The following is a 16,813-nucleotide window of genomic DNA, read 5'->3' as shown; positions in this document are numbered from 1 at the left end:
ATCAATTTTCTGATACAACTCTCAGCAGCAAAGTGGCTAAGCATATTTGCCAAAAGGGTGAACAGCAATCTTCCTATTATTTCACAGGTGTCTAGGTGAATGCTGTAAACTATAAGTAATCCTGCTGTCCTGTGACAGAGGGTAGTACTTAAGTACATGAATTATTTTAACTTCTACCAGTATGAAAATTTGACATCCTTATCCAACATATCCTGTGCCTATTTGTGACCGGCTCGTGTTTCTGAATCTAAACATTCAATTGTGAATATATATATAAAAACCTTTGATTACTGACAATGATGATTAATCTTTTTTTCTTTAAACATAAACAGCAAAACTATTTTTTGAGTAAGAAAGAGAGAGACAAAAGGAAAGAGGAAGACAATTTGTTCAAAACACTGTTGCTCATGTTTTTTCTCCTGTTTTTCTCAAACTTCTTGCTCAGTGATGGAATCAGTCGGGGGTGGCCCCAAGTCTGTCTTGTATGAATCAGAGATGAACACAATATGGATAGAAGTGAACAAGAAGCAAAATGGAAAGAAAAAGAACTCCAGGCAGTCCAACACTACTTTCTGTCCTGATGAAATAAATGAACAGAAAGGGTTGTGCAACTAAAACATTTGCTGTAACATGCAAGTTTAAAATTACAATGTGTCACACAGAGATGGAACTACTGGACACTTATATGTTTATTTTTACTTTTAGGTTTTTAGATATATATACATATATATAAACTGATTTTCTATAGTATAATATTTCCTAACTGTAAAAAAACATTGTAAAAAGTGTCTTTGGAGAATTTTAACTGAAAGTACTGAAATTAATTGAATTTTTATTTTGAGAACTAAATAAGTGGGTGTACTTCGGTGTTCGATGTACTGTATGACCACTTGAGTCACTTCACTTCTCACCCTAGTTTCTGAGCCTTTACAATACTGAATTGTTACAGTAGCTTAATATATTTCTGTCCTCTGTTTTGGCCCATGGCAGGTGATTGACATCAAAGAGAAGTTGAAGGAGTCCAAGAGGTTCTGGTCCAATCTGCCAGATGACATCTGTGCCAAGGGCAAGTTCACAGAGTCTGACGAGGAACAGTGCTGGAACAGCCACACTAAGGGCAGGTGAGAATGTGTGCGACTCTTTATGATCACAGCAAAGTCCACCCCACTCTCTGGTTATCACATTTTGCCTGCCAAGGATTAAAATAACCACACTGTGTTCTCAGATTAACACACACTCTATAAGTACAACGGATAGTGCTTATATGGATGACTCCTGTATAAGCTCTAAGGTTCTAATACCCAGAGGACTGTGGTGTTTCCAACACCTCTTATCACCACTGCAGTGTGTAGTGTAGCACTGAGCCATACACTAGACCAGCCACTGAGCTGTTTTCTCTTATAGTGAACCAGAGCTGCTGGCAGAAAAAAATGTGTCATCCCATCACTTTGGCCCTCTCCAAATTAAAATAAATAAATAAATAAATGAATCACCAGATGGTGCAATAAAAGACATATCGTTTCTCTGGTCTGTGCCAGTTCCATTTTTAAGGATGGCTCTAAATATGGTAGGTAATTGACTGCCCAGAGATAACAAAACATCAGTGAGAGTCAGACTATATTAGGAGTGTTATGAAATCACTGGATTCTCTTTTACTTAAACACAAACTATGCACACATAACTTTATATAAATCTCATTGAATGAAACACCAAACTAAGGGTTAAATTGTGACAGTCACACACACACTACAAATGTAAAAACCCATCATGCAATTTGTTTTCAGACTTGCAGTTTCATTAATGTTTGTGCTTTGAAATTTGTGTTTTTAGATTTGCAGCATGTTAAGAACATAAAATGGACAAGTAAATGGAGAACATCTACTTTGACAATATACTGTATATGCTGCATTTAGAAAACTGCAAATAGATAAAAAGTAAACAGACACATTCACCAGTTTCCAAACCGACAGGAAGCACAAACATGTTTTATTCATTTGCAGCTATTTCTTGTTTAAATGTCAGGTGTATGTTGTCAAAGATGTTGTTGATGCTTCTCCATTTGCTTGTTTTGACCATTTTGTTTTCTGATGTTGCAACGTGCTGAGCCCTGTCAGCCACTATACAGTAGATTGCCTTTGATGCTGCTCGATAGCATTGTTAAAATTATTTTTTAGTCCGTCAGAGGCTGTGCTACGTCTCGGTTATTGGATGGTAAACTATAGTGGAATTATATTTGTTTTGTTTTTATTTAAGGAACTTTATATTTTGCTGTCATCTTAAGAGGACAGTCACTCTTCCAGTGTACACAGAGAATGTATGTGAGAATTGGTTCGAGATCAACTGGAACGTGAACCTCCCCGTTGAACAAACTACTTCTGATTTGTCAGCCTTAAGTTTAAAAATATTACAGTAACAGGCCATTTTAATTATAATACTGCCAGTAATTCAACAGGGAAACATTAGATGCTAAATTATGTTTCTTTTTGGTGTGTCCAGATATTTTCCTGAAGTGGTGAAGGAGGGTCTAACCAACCAGGTGAACAACCCAGAGGTGGAGGTGGATATCACCAGGCCTGACACATTGATTCGGCAGCAGATCATGGCTCTACGTGTCATGACCAACAAACTGAAGAATGCCTACAATGGAAATGACATCTACTTCCCGGACTCTAGTAAGTTCTTCATTTACTGTGGTGTTTGGAAGTGCTGGTCGAGACAAGATGATAATAATAATTATCTGAAAAACATGCAAAGAGAAATGTTTCTCTGTCAATTTCTGTCACTGCATGTTGGTTTTGATTTGGACAATACTATACTGAAACACACAAGAACAATCCCGGAGAAAAATAAACTGTTATTTCAAAGATCCCAAACATGGAGCAGCTCATCATGCAACTCCACAGGATGTTGTAGTGTTGCACTGAGCCACTGGAAGAATAAATAGCTGTATGTATAGTGACACAGATAGAAAGCCAAGCTATGTTTAGGAAGAAGTACAACTAAAATGCTGCCATGACAGAAGCTATTCTTCCTTTCTGATTCTGTCAGTCTCCTTGAGACTAACAAGATGGGAGATTCTCTGAGCTCCAAGTAAAATGTGTGGCTGCTGTCATTACATTTTGTACCTCAACTCCACTTTAATTGATGTCACATTTGCTTTCTCTGTTAGTAGTGGCCAGTGCTGGATAAACTAAGATTGTTGCATATGTTAATAGCTCTCAGAAGCAGGCTAAACAAACATGCTCTGTTAGAGGAACATTCTTGTTTAAATAGCTTTTTTTAAACAGATATTCCAACATTTTTTGGCCATTTTCACTTAAAACACATTGTTATTTTCCACAACATCTATGTCAACTGTAGAGGTCCTGTCACACCAGCATTTGCCAGCACCAAAGAATTTGCTGTGAAATCAATACACTGCAGTAAAGTTGCACCAAAAATTTAGCAAATCCATGCAGGTTTTTCACATTGAGGTCTGTGGTGAATTTTGCACTAGTTGATATTTTTGCTGCACTAGTTGACATTTGTGAGAGCAAGTAGTTCTACTACTAATGTGGTAAAGTGTTTCTAGCTAACGTGTATGACAGTTGCAGCACTCGTCTAGATAATTAGTTGCATGTACATGTCGACTAGTGAGAGGTTTTGTCAAACTAGTAAAATGCAACCCTTAAAATAATTAGTATGAAAAAAGGTCAACATATTAAACAGATGTCTCACTAGTTGCACACGCATGATGAAAACAGTCTTGAAATAGATGGTAGTAAATAGGATTTCATATGAAATTTCAAATTTCACCCTGTAGTTAAAAGAAAGGCTCAATATACAGAAGTATCTGTATAATATTTGTCCTGCCTGTTGACATGAGAGGGCCAGAATATCAGGAACACCTCTAAATATAATGTTGTAGTCCAGTACAACACCACCTTTAACTATGACCTCAATAGTGAACATATAATTGAATTTATACATTTATGACAATCTCACCAAAAACTGAAACATTTTGAGCTTCATAAACACAGATGTTAAGGCAGAAGTGTTGCACTGAAGTGCATACAGATGTACAGGTGGTCATAATGTTATGCCTGATCGGTGTATGTTAACTAGTCAGTGTATCACTGGAATATGTGGATGAGCTTTGCTGTGCCACTTTATGATGTTCTCAGGGCTCGATTCTAGACTTTCACTTCCCCTCTGCTATAGACCAGACTAAGGGCTGCTGGTGACAGTATTAATTTTCATGTCAATTTTAATTCATGTGATTTTGTTGCTGCAGGTGACGAGGGCAGTAGTTCAGGCAGCGGTAGTGGCTGCTCTGACGGCTGCACAACAGAGTTTGTTTTTGTTGGAACAGAGGCTCCTGTAATCAGAGCTGACAGAAGCGATGAACGCGCAGCAGCTGCAGGCAAGTCACCTTCCCGTGGACCCTCCATAATGCTGCTTATGGCCACCCTCACACTCCCACTTTGGGCAAGCCAAACTCAATGGAGATAATACGAGTGTGGCCGAATCAGACTTTTATACTGTAACATACAGTATGTTTAACAGCAAGTTCTACTGCTGTTCCCTCACTGGACATGTAGTACCTCCTGGAATCCTGTTGACAATGGCTTACTGTATGGTCGGACTGGAAGTGAGTGCAGTGCTGCATCCTGCTCGTCCCCCAAAGAATGCCCGGTGCCATCGCTGAACCAGCTTTCACATCTCTGAAAAAAAAGAAGAAAATGGTGTGTTTTCTTATTCTAAAGTCAAGTTTGAAAAATTTCTCTTTTAGAAAGTGAAACAATCTTGAGAAGATTCTGTCACTGCTTTTACTTTTTCTTTGTACAATGAAAGTTGTGAAAAGGCAATGCCCATTTTATCCTATTACTCTTCTCCCCCTCACACAAAAGGAGAACGTCTTACTGTGTGCATGCATGGAAATGATGTTAAGTGACAGTTAATTTGGGTCTTTTTTTTCCTTTATGCAGTCTACACAGTTTTGAATTGGTACAGGATTGTACAGTGTTAGCAGTTCACCTGGGTTCCCAATTTGGCTACTATATTAATGTGGCTTCAGGAAGCAGCAGTTCTTATGGCCACTTTATAGATGCACATTTGCTTATCTCTAAGAAAGTGCTAATGTATTGCACTAAGAGAACTACTTTGCACAGATTAGTTTTGTTGGCTTCTTAAGTTTATAAAGCTGCAGGAAACATCCACCACAGAGAAAGAAAAGCTATATTTTCAGATCATTTAACTGATTGTATTGTGCTTAAATATAGTTACAGTATGTATTTCACTGGAAGGTAATCTTATTGATTTAGTTAATGGCTACATTTTTAAATGTATTATTTGTTTTTACAAGTTATTTAACAACCTGAAAATGAAAAAAGTTTCTGCAACAACACTAAGCCAATATACTACAGTTGCCTGCTCACAATGTTCAGTTACCCTGTTTTACTCGACACTTAAACATCTTTCTTTTTAATTTTCTCAGAGGACTCAGAGTAGTGCTATTACATATGCTGATTACATTTTCATTTACATTTCATTCATTTCTATTATATTTTATTTATTTTTGTTACTCGTTTAGATTACATGTATATCTGACTAGGGATTGTAACCCTAGTCCTGTGAGCTCACACCCAACCCTCTGACAGGCCCTGCAGGTTTATCCTTCTCACTTCACAAAGCACCACAAAAAGTTGTATGTTCTTGCTTAGCCAGTGAGAATAGATCCACCTCCCCTACAGACTACAGGTTGTATAAATGGTCATGTACTCTTACAGGACACATACAAAGTCAGCAACTTAAAAAAGAAACTGGGTGTTAGAGGGCTCTGACTGTACTCTTAGAACTAGAGTTACAGTACTATTCATAACATATCTCCTATGGGTTTTAACCTCTTAACAGGCTCTAGAGGCTTTGGGAGCAAAGAAAATAGCTTGCACTTCACTGACACAATACAATGGCCATGACTTCTGGCCACACACACACACACACACACACACACGGCGGAAATTTTGCAGGCATACTGGTGGAACAAACACAGGGGCAGATGTTCACTGTTACACGAGAGAGGGCCTTCTAGGCATCCACCCTCATGCTGGGTTGGACCTGGAGGAGCCCGACCCATCAGATCATAATCATCTGAAATGCTTTAATTTAGCCAATAAACAAGTCTCTTGTCTGAACAGGGGCCTTACCCACAGCCCATCACTGTAACAAATTAACAGCTGTTGTGTGCAACTCAAGAGACTTTACGTTTCACATAGTATATTAAAGCAAGCACAGGGTACGAATTTCCCCTGTCTTGCACGAAGGGAGAGAGGATCAAAAGTATTAAGCTACTGTACGTCCTCCAAGATCTGAAAAAAATATCTTATGTTCTTCCACACAAATGACAAGTGTGGGTGAACTGTGGTGCTTCTGTGGCCTCTTCAAATGAGCAGATAATTAGAGTTGAGTGGGATCTGCTTTGCCAAAATCTGTGCCAGCATCAGAGTTGCCTTCACAGACAGCACCATAATGGAAATCTTGCGTCAGAGGGCTCATATGGCTCACAAGAGAGACCAGAAGCACCACAGGAATCCCACTGCAGATCAGTTGACCTGTGTCACCTCTCGCTGCAGAAACCACTTTATGAGAAAGTGACTGAACTCAACCACCCACCAAAACCAGCATGATTCAATTAAAATCACTGATGCATTAGACTTTAATTGTAGAACACGACAGCACATTAGAAAATCTGAAGCCTGAGGAAAGACAACACTGAAGTGATCAACAAAAAGGACAGACAGAAGGTCTGGTTCCATCCACCTGTTTTTATGCACATTTTTAATTTGCACTGTCAACTGTTTATCTCAGTGCATCCAACTTCTGATACAGTGTGGAGGGAAACAGAAAGGCACATTTATAAACATTTTCTTTAGCTGATTTTCTAGAAAATGTTACAATTTACTCAACATTTTAATGAAAAAACATGACTAGTAGAGAAGGACTAGTATAAAGATAACACTGCCAAAATATTATTATCAGTATCACAACTGCAACATAGTTACTGACGAGGAGGTCAACAGTAATAAAATAGTAAAGGAAGTTGCTGAACAACACACAGTATGGGCAGCAAGCTGAGCAGGTCTTAGAAAGGGCACAAAGAAAACAAGTACTCACCAGGAAAGCAAGACATAGATGACTACCAAGAACATAATCCTTAGAGAAGTGGAAGTGTGGGAGACAATCATTTCCCATCTCTAGGCCGATGTCATTAGTTGAGGGCTACAAAGTGAAGATAGAGAGGTGCGTGCCATGCACCGTGCATGGACGGGATCCATCCACATGTCACATCATGGTGGTACTGGAGCAACAGAGATAAGCCATCTTCATCTTATTATATTCACCGCATTAGTTCTGTTGCTGTTTCTGCACTACAGGAATGTAGATACTAGATTAGAACACAGAACATCTTTAGGTCACTGAGGTACCTGTAGAGCACTTTCAAGGTCAATGCCTGTATCAGATAGAACCAGGGGTGCAGTAGATACACACATAAACAAAGTCTACATCTCAGTATCTAAAGTAGTTTTACTCAACCATCTATGCAGAAGGTATACGAGTTACAGTCTATCATACGTTTCTTTTGGATTCTCCTCTTGGACTCATGTGTCCTCTGCCAGATCATGATATCTTTGCATAAGCACAGAGAGCCCACCATCCAAATGTGTTAAGATGAAGTGAAAAGAAATAGATTCTGATCTGTGCTCACTGCTTCAGTGGGTTAGACAAATGAAATAGATAGGCGGTAGTTATACAGGACAGGCATCCAGCAGTAACTATTTATAACGTGCTGAATATATAAGTAACTAGCTGTCAGGCCTGATGTCCAGCAGCAGTTTTAGTGATCTGTTAGGATTTACCCACCAAGGAGTACAGTCCTGGATAGCAGAGAACTGCAAGTATGAAGGTTTGATATGGTTTTTTTAAAGGGTCAGTTATATGAGGCATTGGACTGGCAAACCTAAGACTGAATTTTAGCTTCAAATGTTTACACTTCTTAGAGAATACACAGTGGCTTCCGGAGGTGTTCAGAACTCTTTACATACACGTAGTGTTATTGATTTTTGATAAAAATGCCATTTTTGCCAATCAATAACCTCTAATGACAAAGTAAAAACATGTTTTTCTAGTGTTAAATTTTTCCAAAAATCAAAACTAAATTCTTTCATTTACAAAAGTTATTCAGACCCTTTGCTGTGGCTCTCCAAACTGTGGTCTGGCCAATCATTTTTGCTTTAATTGTCCTTGAAATATGTCTACAACTTGTTTTTAGTACAACTGTGGCAAACACAATTGATTGGACACAGTTTAGATGGGCACAGTATAAGGTCTCACAAGTCACACTGCACATCAGGACAAAAAACAAGTCATGAGGTCCAAGGAGCTCTCTGTAAGCATAGATCATAGCAAGGGTTTAAAACCATTTCTAAAGCTTTGAGTGTTTCCAGGAACACATCAGCTTCAGTAATTGTGAAATGGAAGCCGTTTTGAACCACCAGGGCTCTTCCTAGAATTGGCAGTCCAATTAAACTGAGTAACCAAGCAAGAAGGGTCTTGGTCAGAATGGTGACCTGAAAACCCAGTGGTCACTAACAGAGCTCCAGCTGTTCTCTGCTGTGATGGGAGAGCCTGTCAGAAGTACAAACATCTCATCAGCTCTCCATCAATCAGGCCTTTATGATAGATGGAAACCAATTTGAGTAAACACCATATTGACAGCCCGCCTGGAGTTTTCTAAACAGCATTTAGAAGACTCAGAGCATAAGAGAAAAGAGTCTCATCTGTTGAGACAAATATTGAACTCTTGGGGCAGAAATCCACTACTGTATGTTAAGTAAACACTACTCATCACCTTGCTAATACCATCCCTACAGTGAAGCATGGTGGTGGTAGCATCATGTTATGGGGGTGCTTCTCAGCAGCAAAAAAAGGAGACTGCTCTGAATTGCAGAAAAGATGAATGCAACCCAATACAGAGAGGTCCTTGAAGAAACATGCTCCAGAGTGCACGCTGCCTGAAACAATGACCCCAGGCATGCTGGAGTGGCTTTGGGACAAGTCTGACTGTCCTAGAGTGACCCAGACTTTAACCCCAGAAAACATCAGTGGAAGGACCTGAAGACAGGACCTGCCAGGAAGAATGGGATAAACTGTCCCAATGCAGGTACAGTATGCAAAGCTTGTAGGGACTTACCCAAGAAGACTTGAAGCTGCAACTGCTGCCAAAGGAGCTTCTACAAAAGTATAGAATTAGGGGTCATTTATAAATGAGAGATTTCAATTTTTGATATTTTACAAATTTGCAAACATTTCTGAAAACATTTTCACTTTGTAATTATGGGTTATTGAGTGGAGGTTGATAGGCAAAAAGGACATTTTATCTATTTAAAATTAAATGTACAACAAAATGTGAAGGGGTCTGAATACATTCTGGAGCTACTACACTTGATACTGAATGTTCTGACTTTAAATTAAACAGTTGTTTTTTTTTTCATCAGCACTTGCAGCAATGCAATGTTATATTGTTTGCTAAAACTAGATTTATTGGGGCTGTAATAGTTGTATTCAGAGGATCTTTGTGCATTGGTGATTCTATAATTAGTACTGTCAATGAAGTAAATATACAGAAAGAGAAAGGTTTGAAATGTAAGTTAGTGGGTTATATTGTGATGCAGTCAAACAGTCATATAAATTCAATTTTCAAGTATTAAAAACACTGGAGGCAAATATTTCAGAGTCATGGTAGGAAATGAAGTGAGTCAATCTTTAGTATCTGATAATAAGGCAGGAGGTTTTGCTATGTGGTTTCAGATGCTGACATTGTTAAGCTTTGGCACTGCTGCCTCCTCTGTGAGGCTTAAAATTATGTTTGTGAAAGTATAAAAACTTGGTTAGCATCTGCAGCCACACAAAGGTCAAAAGCACCCCATGAAAGCCTCTACAAGATCTGTGATTACAACAACAAAAGTTTGTGGTGTGTGAGGATAAGGCAGGGTTTTAGTAGTGTTCCAGAAATACAGTAAAGGAAGTGACTCAACCAAAGGCCGCTTCAGAAGTAGGTCCAATCAGTACAAACAGTCTCTCCTCATTAAAACGAGAGGAATGTTTGCCATCTTCCACCGCCTTCCTCTCTTTCTCTTTCCTGACAAGCTGTGTTACCCTGTTCAGACATACAGTACAGTATCACTGTCGGAGATGCTTCAGTGCTTAATTTAATTTGTCTGTGAGCCTTTTGCCACCTCATTCATCCTCGCTAGCATTTGGAAAACTTTAAAAAAAAAAAAAAAGTAAAAGCATTGCTGGTTGGTTTTTTATTTTTTTTATTTATTTGAATGTTTAGAACAATGTGTTATGCAAGGTCTTCTCCATTTTGGTGTTAATCATCTGCTGCACTTTTGCTGAAACATATGTTGTGAGTGTGGTACTGTTGTGATTTGCAGAATCAGAAAACTAAGGAGCACATTAAGATTTTTTGGAGCTGTCAGTGCACGCTGTTCTAAGTGTTTTGGGGAGAATGGAAGTTGATGGTTATCCAAGCAGACATGCCTTACCATTTTTTAAAAGACTAAAATGGATTGCTTATTTGGCTTTTGTTACACATTCGTTTGGGCCCCACCCGGGACCCTTCTGTGTGGAGTTTGCATGTTCTCCTCGTGCTTGCGTGGGTTCTCGCCGGGTACTCCGGCTTCCTCCCACAGTCCAAAGACATGCAGCTTAGGTTGATTGGTGTCTCTAAATTGCCATAGGAGTGCATGTGCGCGTGTGTGGTTGTTTGTCTATGTGTTAGCCCTGCGATGGATTGGCGACCTGTCCAGGGTGTACCCCGCCTTCGCCTGATTACCGGCCGGGATTGGCTCCGGGCATGCTCCAGGCATGGCATAACCCCCACCCCCCGTGACCCCGTTCAGGGACTAAACGGTAGAAAATGAATGAATGAATGTTTACTGTATGTTCCTCTATTGTGTGTCTGTTTTAATTCTGTCTTGAGAGAACAAGGTAGGATTTTCATTGTTCCAGACCTACAGTAAGATATTCGGCCCTGTTCAGATCTCCTTCTGTGTTTTTACAAAGTTTCATCCTACTCTCCACAGAAGCTGACTATGTCAGTGTATTGTCAACAAGACTATCAAAGTTGAACTTATAGTAATAACATGATAAATACATTTCACCAGAACAGTATTGGAGCATTTCCTTTAGACACCAAGGAAGGTGCACTCCTAACATATAGACCTTTTCCATAGTTCTTACTTCTCTTTGCAGCCATAGGTGTTACTAACACCATTTACTAATAACATTTAATATAGCTCTGTTCTGTTCTATACTAGTGTCCCAGTAAGTAATGGCTAATGCTAAATGGAATTCAGCCACCGTTAATTCCATTATTTATCCTGCGACAAGTCAAAATGTGTCCTGGTTATCATGGTCATGTACATTAGCTCTAACACTACGGAGAAACTAATAAAAATTCTTTGCATGCTTGACCTTTTTTCCCTCTATTATCTTTAAATATAGATGAACACACAGTTTGACGAGACACTTTGGAATACACTTGCTGCATTTACAGTACCGAGTCTATATCTCAGTTGAAATAACAGTAGTAGTTTTATGTTGCTCATTTTGTCTAGTCAGCAGAAATTTGATATTTTAGAATCCCAACACATCTCTCAGATTTTACAGCGTATTCAAATATTCAGTAGGGGAAAAAAAAAAAAAAAAAATTTTCTTTGCCTTGCAAGTTAAGCAGAAGGGGGGGTCACTAGCATCTTTTTATTACTAATTACCTACATTTCTCACCTATTTTGCTTTTGTTTTCACCTATTCTACACTGTAAAGGTAAATAACATCACACTAAAAAAAAAAAGACAGAAGCGAAGTAGTTGGGGAACTGAATTTGGCACCAAGTTTTGCCATTCGAACTGAGCAAAAAGTAATACTATAATATATATACTGTGTCATATGTCATCCCTGGCCCAAAAAGGCATCCTGTCATACAGTTACATTAACATTTAAGGTAACTACATTAGTTTGATTTTATATTTATATAATTATATTATATAAATGTTGTTTATTAGCAGGAAGACTTAGAAATTACTGCTGTATATGTACAGTAGGTAATTACATTTCAAGGATCCTTTTTCCTGTGTTACAGTACTGTATGTGCAGCAGATTGCAGAAATATGGATCTGACAATTTTAATGAAATGAAAATGTTCACTGCACAAAAAGTGAAGATATTTCCTTCCATAGAAAAAGATTAAGTAAAGGAAAAAGAGAAAATGAAAGAAACAAGCAGGGAGCATAGGTGAGATTAATGTTAACTGCTACCTGTAATCTATGCATCAGTCATCAAACTTGGCTCAGTGTCGCATTCTGTCAGGGGAGGCAGCAGACTGTCTGGCAGACAGAAAAGACAGAGACAAGAAAAAGGATTACTGCATTGCCTCATTCAATACATCTTAGGAGGGTCCCCAAACATCCATTTATTCATTTTCACATGACAACATCAATGGGGACAACACGAAATGGCTTCACATCTGAACCAGAATTATTCATTATAGTCTCTCTTCCTCTCTGTACAATTATTTATGTGCTTCAATTATGGATAAAGTAGTGTGAAAGGGCCACACTCCACATGAAATAAAAAAGTTTATAGATTTCAAAGAGAGAATTTTTCTTTGGGATCCACTTGATAATTTTGGATTGCTCTGGGCAAAACCCCTGTGACTGTTAAAAAAAAAATAAAAATTATTCTGCTTCACTGTAGTTCTGCAGAAATATTGTACAGCAGTAGGGCTGCAGCTGCTCAATCTGATCTGCTGGCATAATTAAAAACATAACTGAAAATTTGTTACACTCTTTTGCATTCAGAATATCTGAGTAACTTTCATACAGCTAGACAGTTTTAGTATATTAGTATTTTATGTTGTTGTTTCATTAAATGAATGTTACAGCTTGTAGGCCATCGTGTTACCAATAGTCAGCAGATATGATTTGGTCAGTGCTGCTAAATAGCACAGACTGAACATAAAAATAATACACACTATACAGTATCATCTTTATATACATTCTATGGAAAATACTTTGACACTCATTATTTCAACAGATACATTACTGTCTCCCTGATGATTTAAGCAGGCATCCAATTTACAGCTGACAAATTATAAAGTTAGACCATTACATGGACATAATGTTGTCTTCAAAGATACTTAACATGACCACAGCCATAACCTAAAGGGAGGGAAACACTTTTGGAACAGGGAACAACCTTCAACACAAGACCCGTCTTATAAAAGCAAAGGGAAGTTATCCAATTTGATCTGTTGATTTGTCCCAGTCACTAAACACTGTCAGCAGTTGGTGCAGCAATGACTGACACACAATTCACAAAGGATATTACGGTACCTTAAAACCCTTCCTGCCAAATTGCTGCAATTTGCGTCAAAATCAGATCGCCTTCTCAGAGTCGTAACTCTGTCAAATCTGAACAAAGACACTTTCCAAGGATATCCGTGTACATGTACATAAATCCACTAGAAACCACGGAATAATAAGCAGTCCTTAAACAGGAACATCAGCACACTTTGTCAAAATGTAAATAACAATAGGCCCAAAAAAAGTGCCTTTCTCAAATTGACAGACTATTTGTTTGAGATAGGGTTTATTTTATCACACTGAGCATGTGGAATTTAATTTGTATTAATTATCATTGAGAGAAAAAAAACAGTTTTTCCTTCACTAGTTTTAAAGACCTCTTTTATTGCACCTAATTAAAGTAGCAATAGTTTAATTAAATAACTACTGTATGAGCAAAAAAGTTTTACTCAGCGTCAAATATGAGGCTCAGAAACAACAGGAACAGTTGTATAATTTAATGTAATACAATAGCACTGCGATAAATGCCTTTGTGTTATCATAATTGCCTCAAATAGACTGCCTAAAATAACAGATCTGACAATGAGACCAATGCCTTTTAACTGTCCTTCACAACTCATAAATCTCAATGCTGCCTCTGAAAGTAGGGTGGTGACTGTAAATATTAAGGTCTGAGGACGTTGTTAATGGATTCTCTGATGACACATTTCATCCAGGCACTGATTGTAATTGCTTTTTACATGACAAATAATAGTGTGAGGGCTTTAGAGACAGTGGAAAAAAATCCCTTGGAAATACAGACCTATAAAATTAAACCTTGGTTTTCAATTTTCACTCCCACAAGAATTGAGCAATTAAATGGATTTAACCCAGCACTGTGTAATAACATATAAGTACGTTTCGAAGTGCATTTCAAGTATATTTTCTTTTGGATGGGATTTATTAAAAAACAAGTACTTTATGCTTTTGCAAAATAAGACCAGATGCTGGTGTTTTCTCCACCCACTCTCCATGTGTTTACACTTCACCTCAAAACCAGCATGATGTGTTGAATAAACCAACACCCTCACCTTGCTCTTAAGATATTAGAATGACCTTGGCCAGTTTATCATCTTTGAAGGGCAATTTTAATGCCTGCAATTCAGAATGATTTAACAGTTAAAATATTATTTGGTTGTGCACTGCTTTGTAGGACTAAATCATTACAAAAGGAGTCTTTATACACTTCATCTTCAGTTTTTTCTTGTTCTCTCTCTCTCTCTCTCTCTCTCTCTGGATTTAGGATAAAGACTGAATTACACAGCAGAACAGTCCTGGATAGCAGAAACAGATTACCCTCCCTGATCTTTCTACAGACAAGAAATAGTTCAGTGCAAAACCCTCCCTAAGGGCTTTGCCACCTCAGTACTGACAGACTGCATATTAGCATGCATCAGAAGAGAAAGAATGGTGTTATCCTTTTTGACCCACCACTTGACTTGAGAAATCTAGCGAGCCCATGCAGTGGATGTTGGGCCTGTCGGCACACTGATGTGTACTCTGGGAGGAAAAAGAAAAAAAAACATGAAACAAGGTTCTGTATACTGCCATGTCAGAGACACATGGCTTCAGTCCCAATAGGTACAGTATAGGTCATTACTCATCCCCCCCACCCTACCCCCCCAAACAGATGAGAAAAGTAAAAAGACTTAGCACCCAAAGCAGCTTGGATTTGTTGGCTCTGAAAACCCTTCTTTTGCAATATTGTATTTAAAAAAAAAGACTTTCAGAACTGATTTGTTACCCAGGTTTCACTTGCCTATAACTGCCCATGATGAAACTAATTTACAATAGCGTTACTGTACAGCAAAAACAAAATCACTTTCTCCTCCACTATTAACTATTTTCTGATGGTTTTGGACCCAAACACAAGACAGAGCCAGGGGGAAAAGGAAGAGATCAACAGGACTTACATGTAAACACTATAGCAAACGCTGAGGGTGAATAACCAGACAAAGCAAAAAGAGACCAAGGGCAAGAATAAACTAAGGCAAGTACTGTTTTGAAAAACGATGAAGCTTGATAATTGATTTTTAATCATTCTTGAACATTTGATATGAAGTCAGTTTGTGGAAAGAAATTAAATATGAAGGCTAACTTATCTATGTCAGGTTTGTAAATAACACAGTACCCAAATGCACAACACAGGTCTCCTCCTGCGCTATACAGAGGGTTGGTGAGTATAGAAATGATGCAGGTAAGAGATAATTATATCCAAGATGCGTCTTGTACTCACAGATGAGCTCTATTTCCTTTGCAGGCAAAAGGCAGAGACAACGGTGGAGTGGCAGGAGGTGATGGTACTAGATACTTATATAGGAGGTTCTCAGCAGCTCTACAAATAAACACACAGTCAGAAGGAGGCAAACAGGTGAGTGAGTGTCACAAGCACAAACCTGGAGAGGCTTCAGAGCTGAGTTTTGCAGATATTGGTGAGGAGGCTGAGAAGAAGGCTAACCGGAAGATAGCAGACACTGCAGATAAGTTACCTGGTGAGCATGTGACTACTTTCAGATGGTGGGCAGAGCAGGTAGGTAACCAGGTGAGCATGCAAGGAAACCTCTGAGGGAGTTAACAGCTGCTCGATGGATGAACACACTTAATTGTGGGGGATACAGGTGAGTAGGTAGCACAAGCACAAAAACAAAGCATCCCACCAAAATACTCCTATTCAGTGTGCACACAACAAAAATAGGTAACTGAGCTCAGACCAAAAATACACAAAGAAACAAGAAATCCACAGTCCGGTAATCAGGGTAGGAATCAGGCAAAGGCTGGCAACAAGGCCGTCCACATTACAGGCAAAAACAAAGGTCAGAAATCCAATCATCATAATCCAAAACTAGTCAGAGGTCAGAAGGCAGAGATGAGAGGCCTGTGACAAAGAGGCACAGGTGAAAATCATCAGGTGACTAATGTGTAGGGTAAAGCTGAGGCATGTTAGATACAGTAGCATAAGGAAGTCTTAAAAAATAAAAGCCTCAAAACAGGAAATCAGGAACCAATCATGCCAATATAAATGCTTATCTGCTACTATTTGTTTTTCCATCTAAATTCTAGCCAGGCCAGTAAAATGTAGTTTGTGATGGGAAACGTCCAAGAGTCTGTTTCCTGCGCTGGACATCTTTCCTTTCAGGCAGTGGGTCATGACGTATAATACATACCAAATGTATACTGTCAAACAGAAAACATATTTTCTGTTCATGTTTTAAAACCATTTCAAATAATTTTCTGACATTACAATAAAAAGCAGTTAATACAACCTGTTTCTCTTCATGTATTTTGCACGTGTCCTGCATAACATTCATATGCAAGTTTCACTCTGTGCACTGCTGTTTCATCATAATATCTTGTAACTAAAAATACTA

The 16,813-nt window shown here is 38.5% G+C and overlaps 1 protein-coding gene and 1 long non-coding RNA gene across 4 annotated transcripts in view; one reads left to right on the top strand and one right to left on the bottom strand.

Annotated features, from left to right (window-relative positions):
- gpc6a (glypican 6a) overlaps positions 1-7,153 on the top strand; it is a 137,685-nt gene extending 130,532 nt beyond the window's left edge. For all 3 annotated transcript variants that reach the window (XM_020606777.1, XM_020606763.1, XM_020606771.1), the window contains 3 exons: positions 991-1,121; positions 2,497-2,672; positions 4,274-7,153. In XM_020606777.1, the coding sequence (XP_020462433.1) occupies positions 991-1,121; positions 2,497-2,672; positions 4,274-4,491 (525 nt within the window). In that variant the 3' untranslated portion in view covers positions 4,492-7,153. The remainder of the gene's footprint in view (positions 1-990; positions 1,122-2,496; positions 2,673-4,273) is intronic.
- Positions 7,154-12,359: 5,206 nt separating this feature from the next.
- LOC109963882 (uncharacterized) lies at positions 12,360-16,504 on the bottom strand. The gene is made up of 4 exons (XR_002275453.1): positions 15,935-16,504; positions 15,682-15,780; positions 14,877-14,945; positions 12,360-12,428 (listed from the first exon to the last, which is right to left on the bottom strand). It is a non-coding gene; the product is annotated as an uncharacterized LOC109963882 (long non-coding RNA).
- Positions 16,505-16,813: the final 309 nt, after the last annotated feature.

The sequence above is a fragment of the Monopterus albus genome, unplaced genomic scaffold (genome assembly GCF_001952655.1).
Source record: "Monopterus albus unplaced genomic scaffold, M_albus_1.0 scaffold4.1, whole genome shotgun sequence".
NCBI classification, from domain to species: domain Eukaryota; kingdom Metazoa; phylum Chordata; class Actinopteri; order Synbranchiformes; family Synbranchidae; genus Monopterus; species Monopterus albus.
The sequence above is the reverse complement of the archived record's forward strand: the minus strand, read 5'-3'. Positions and strand labels throughout refer to the sequence as shown.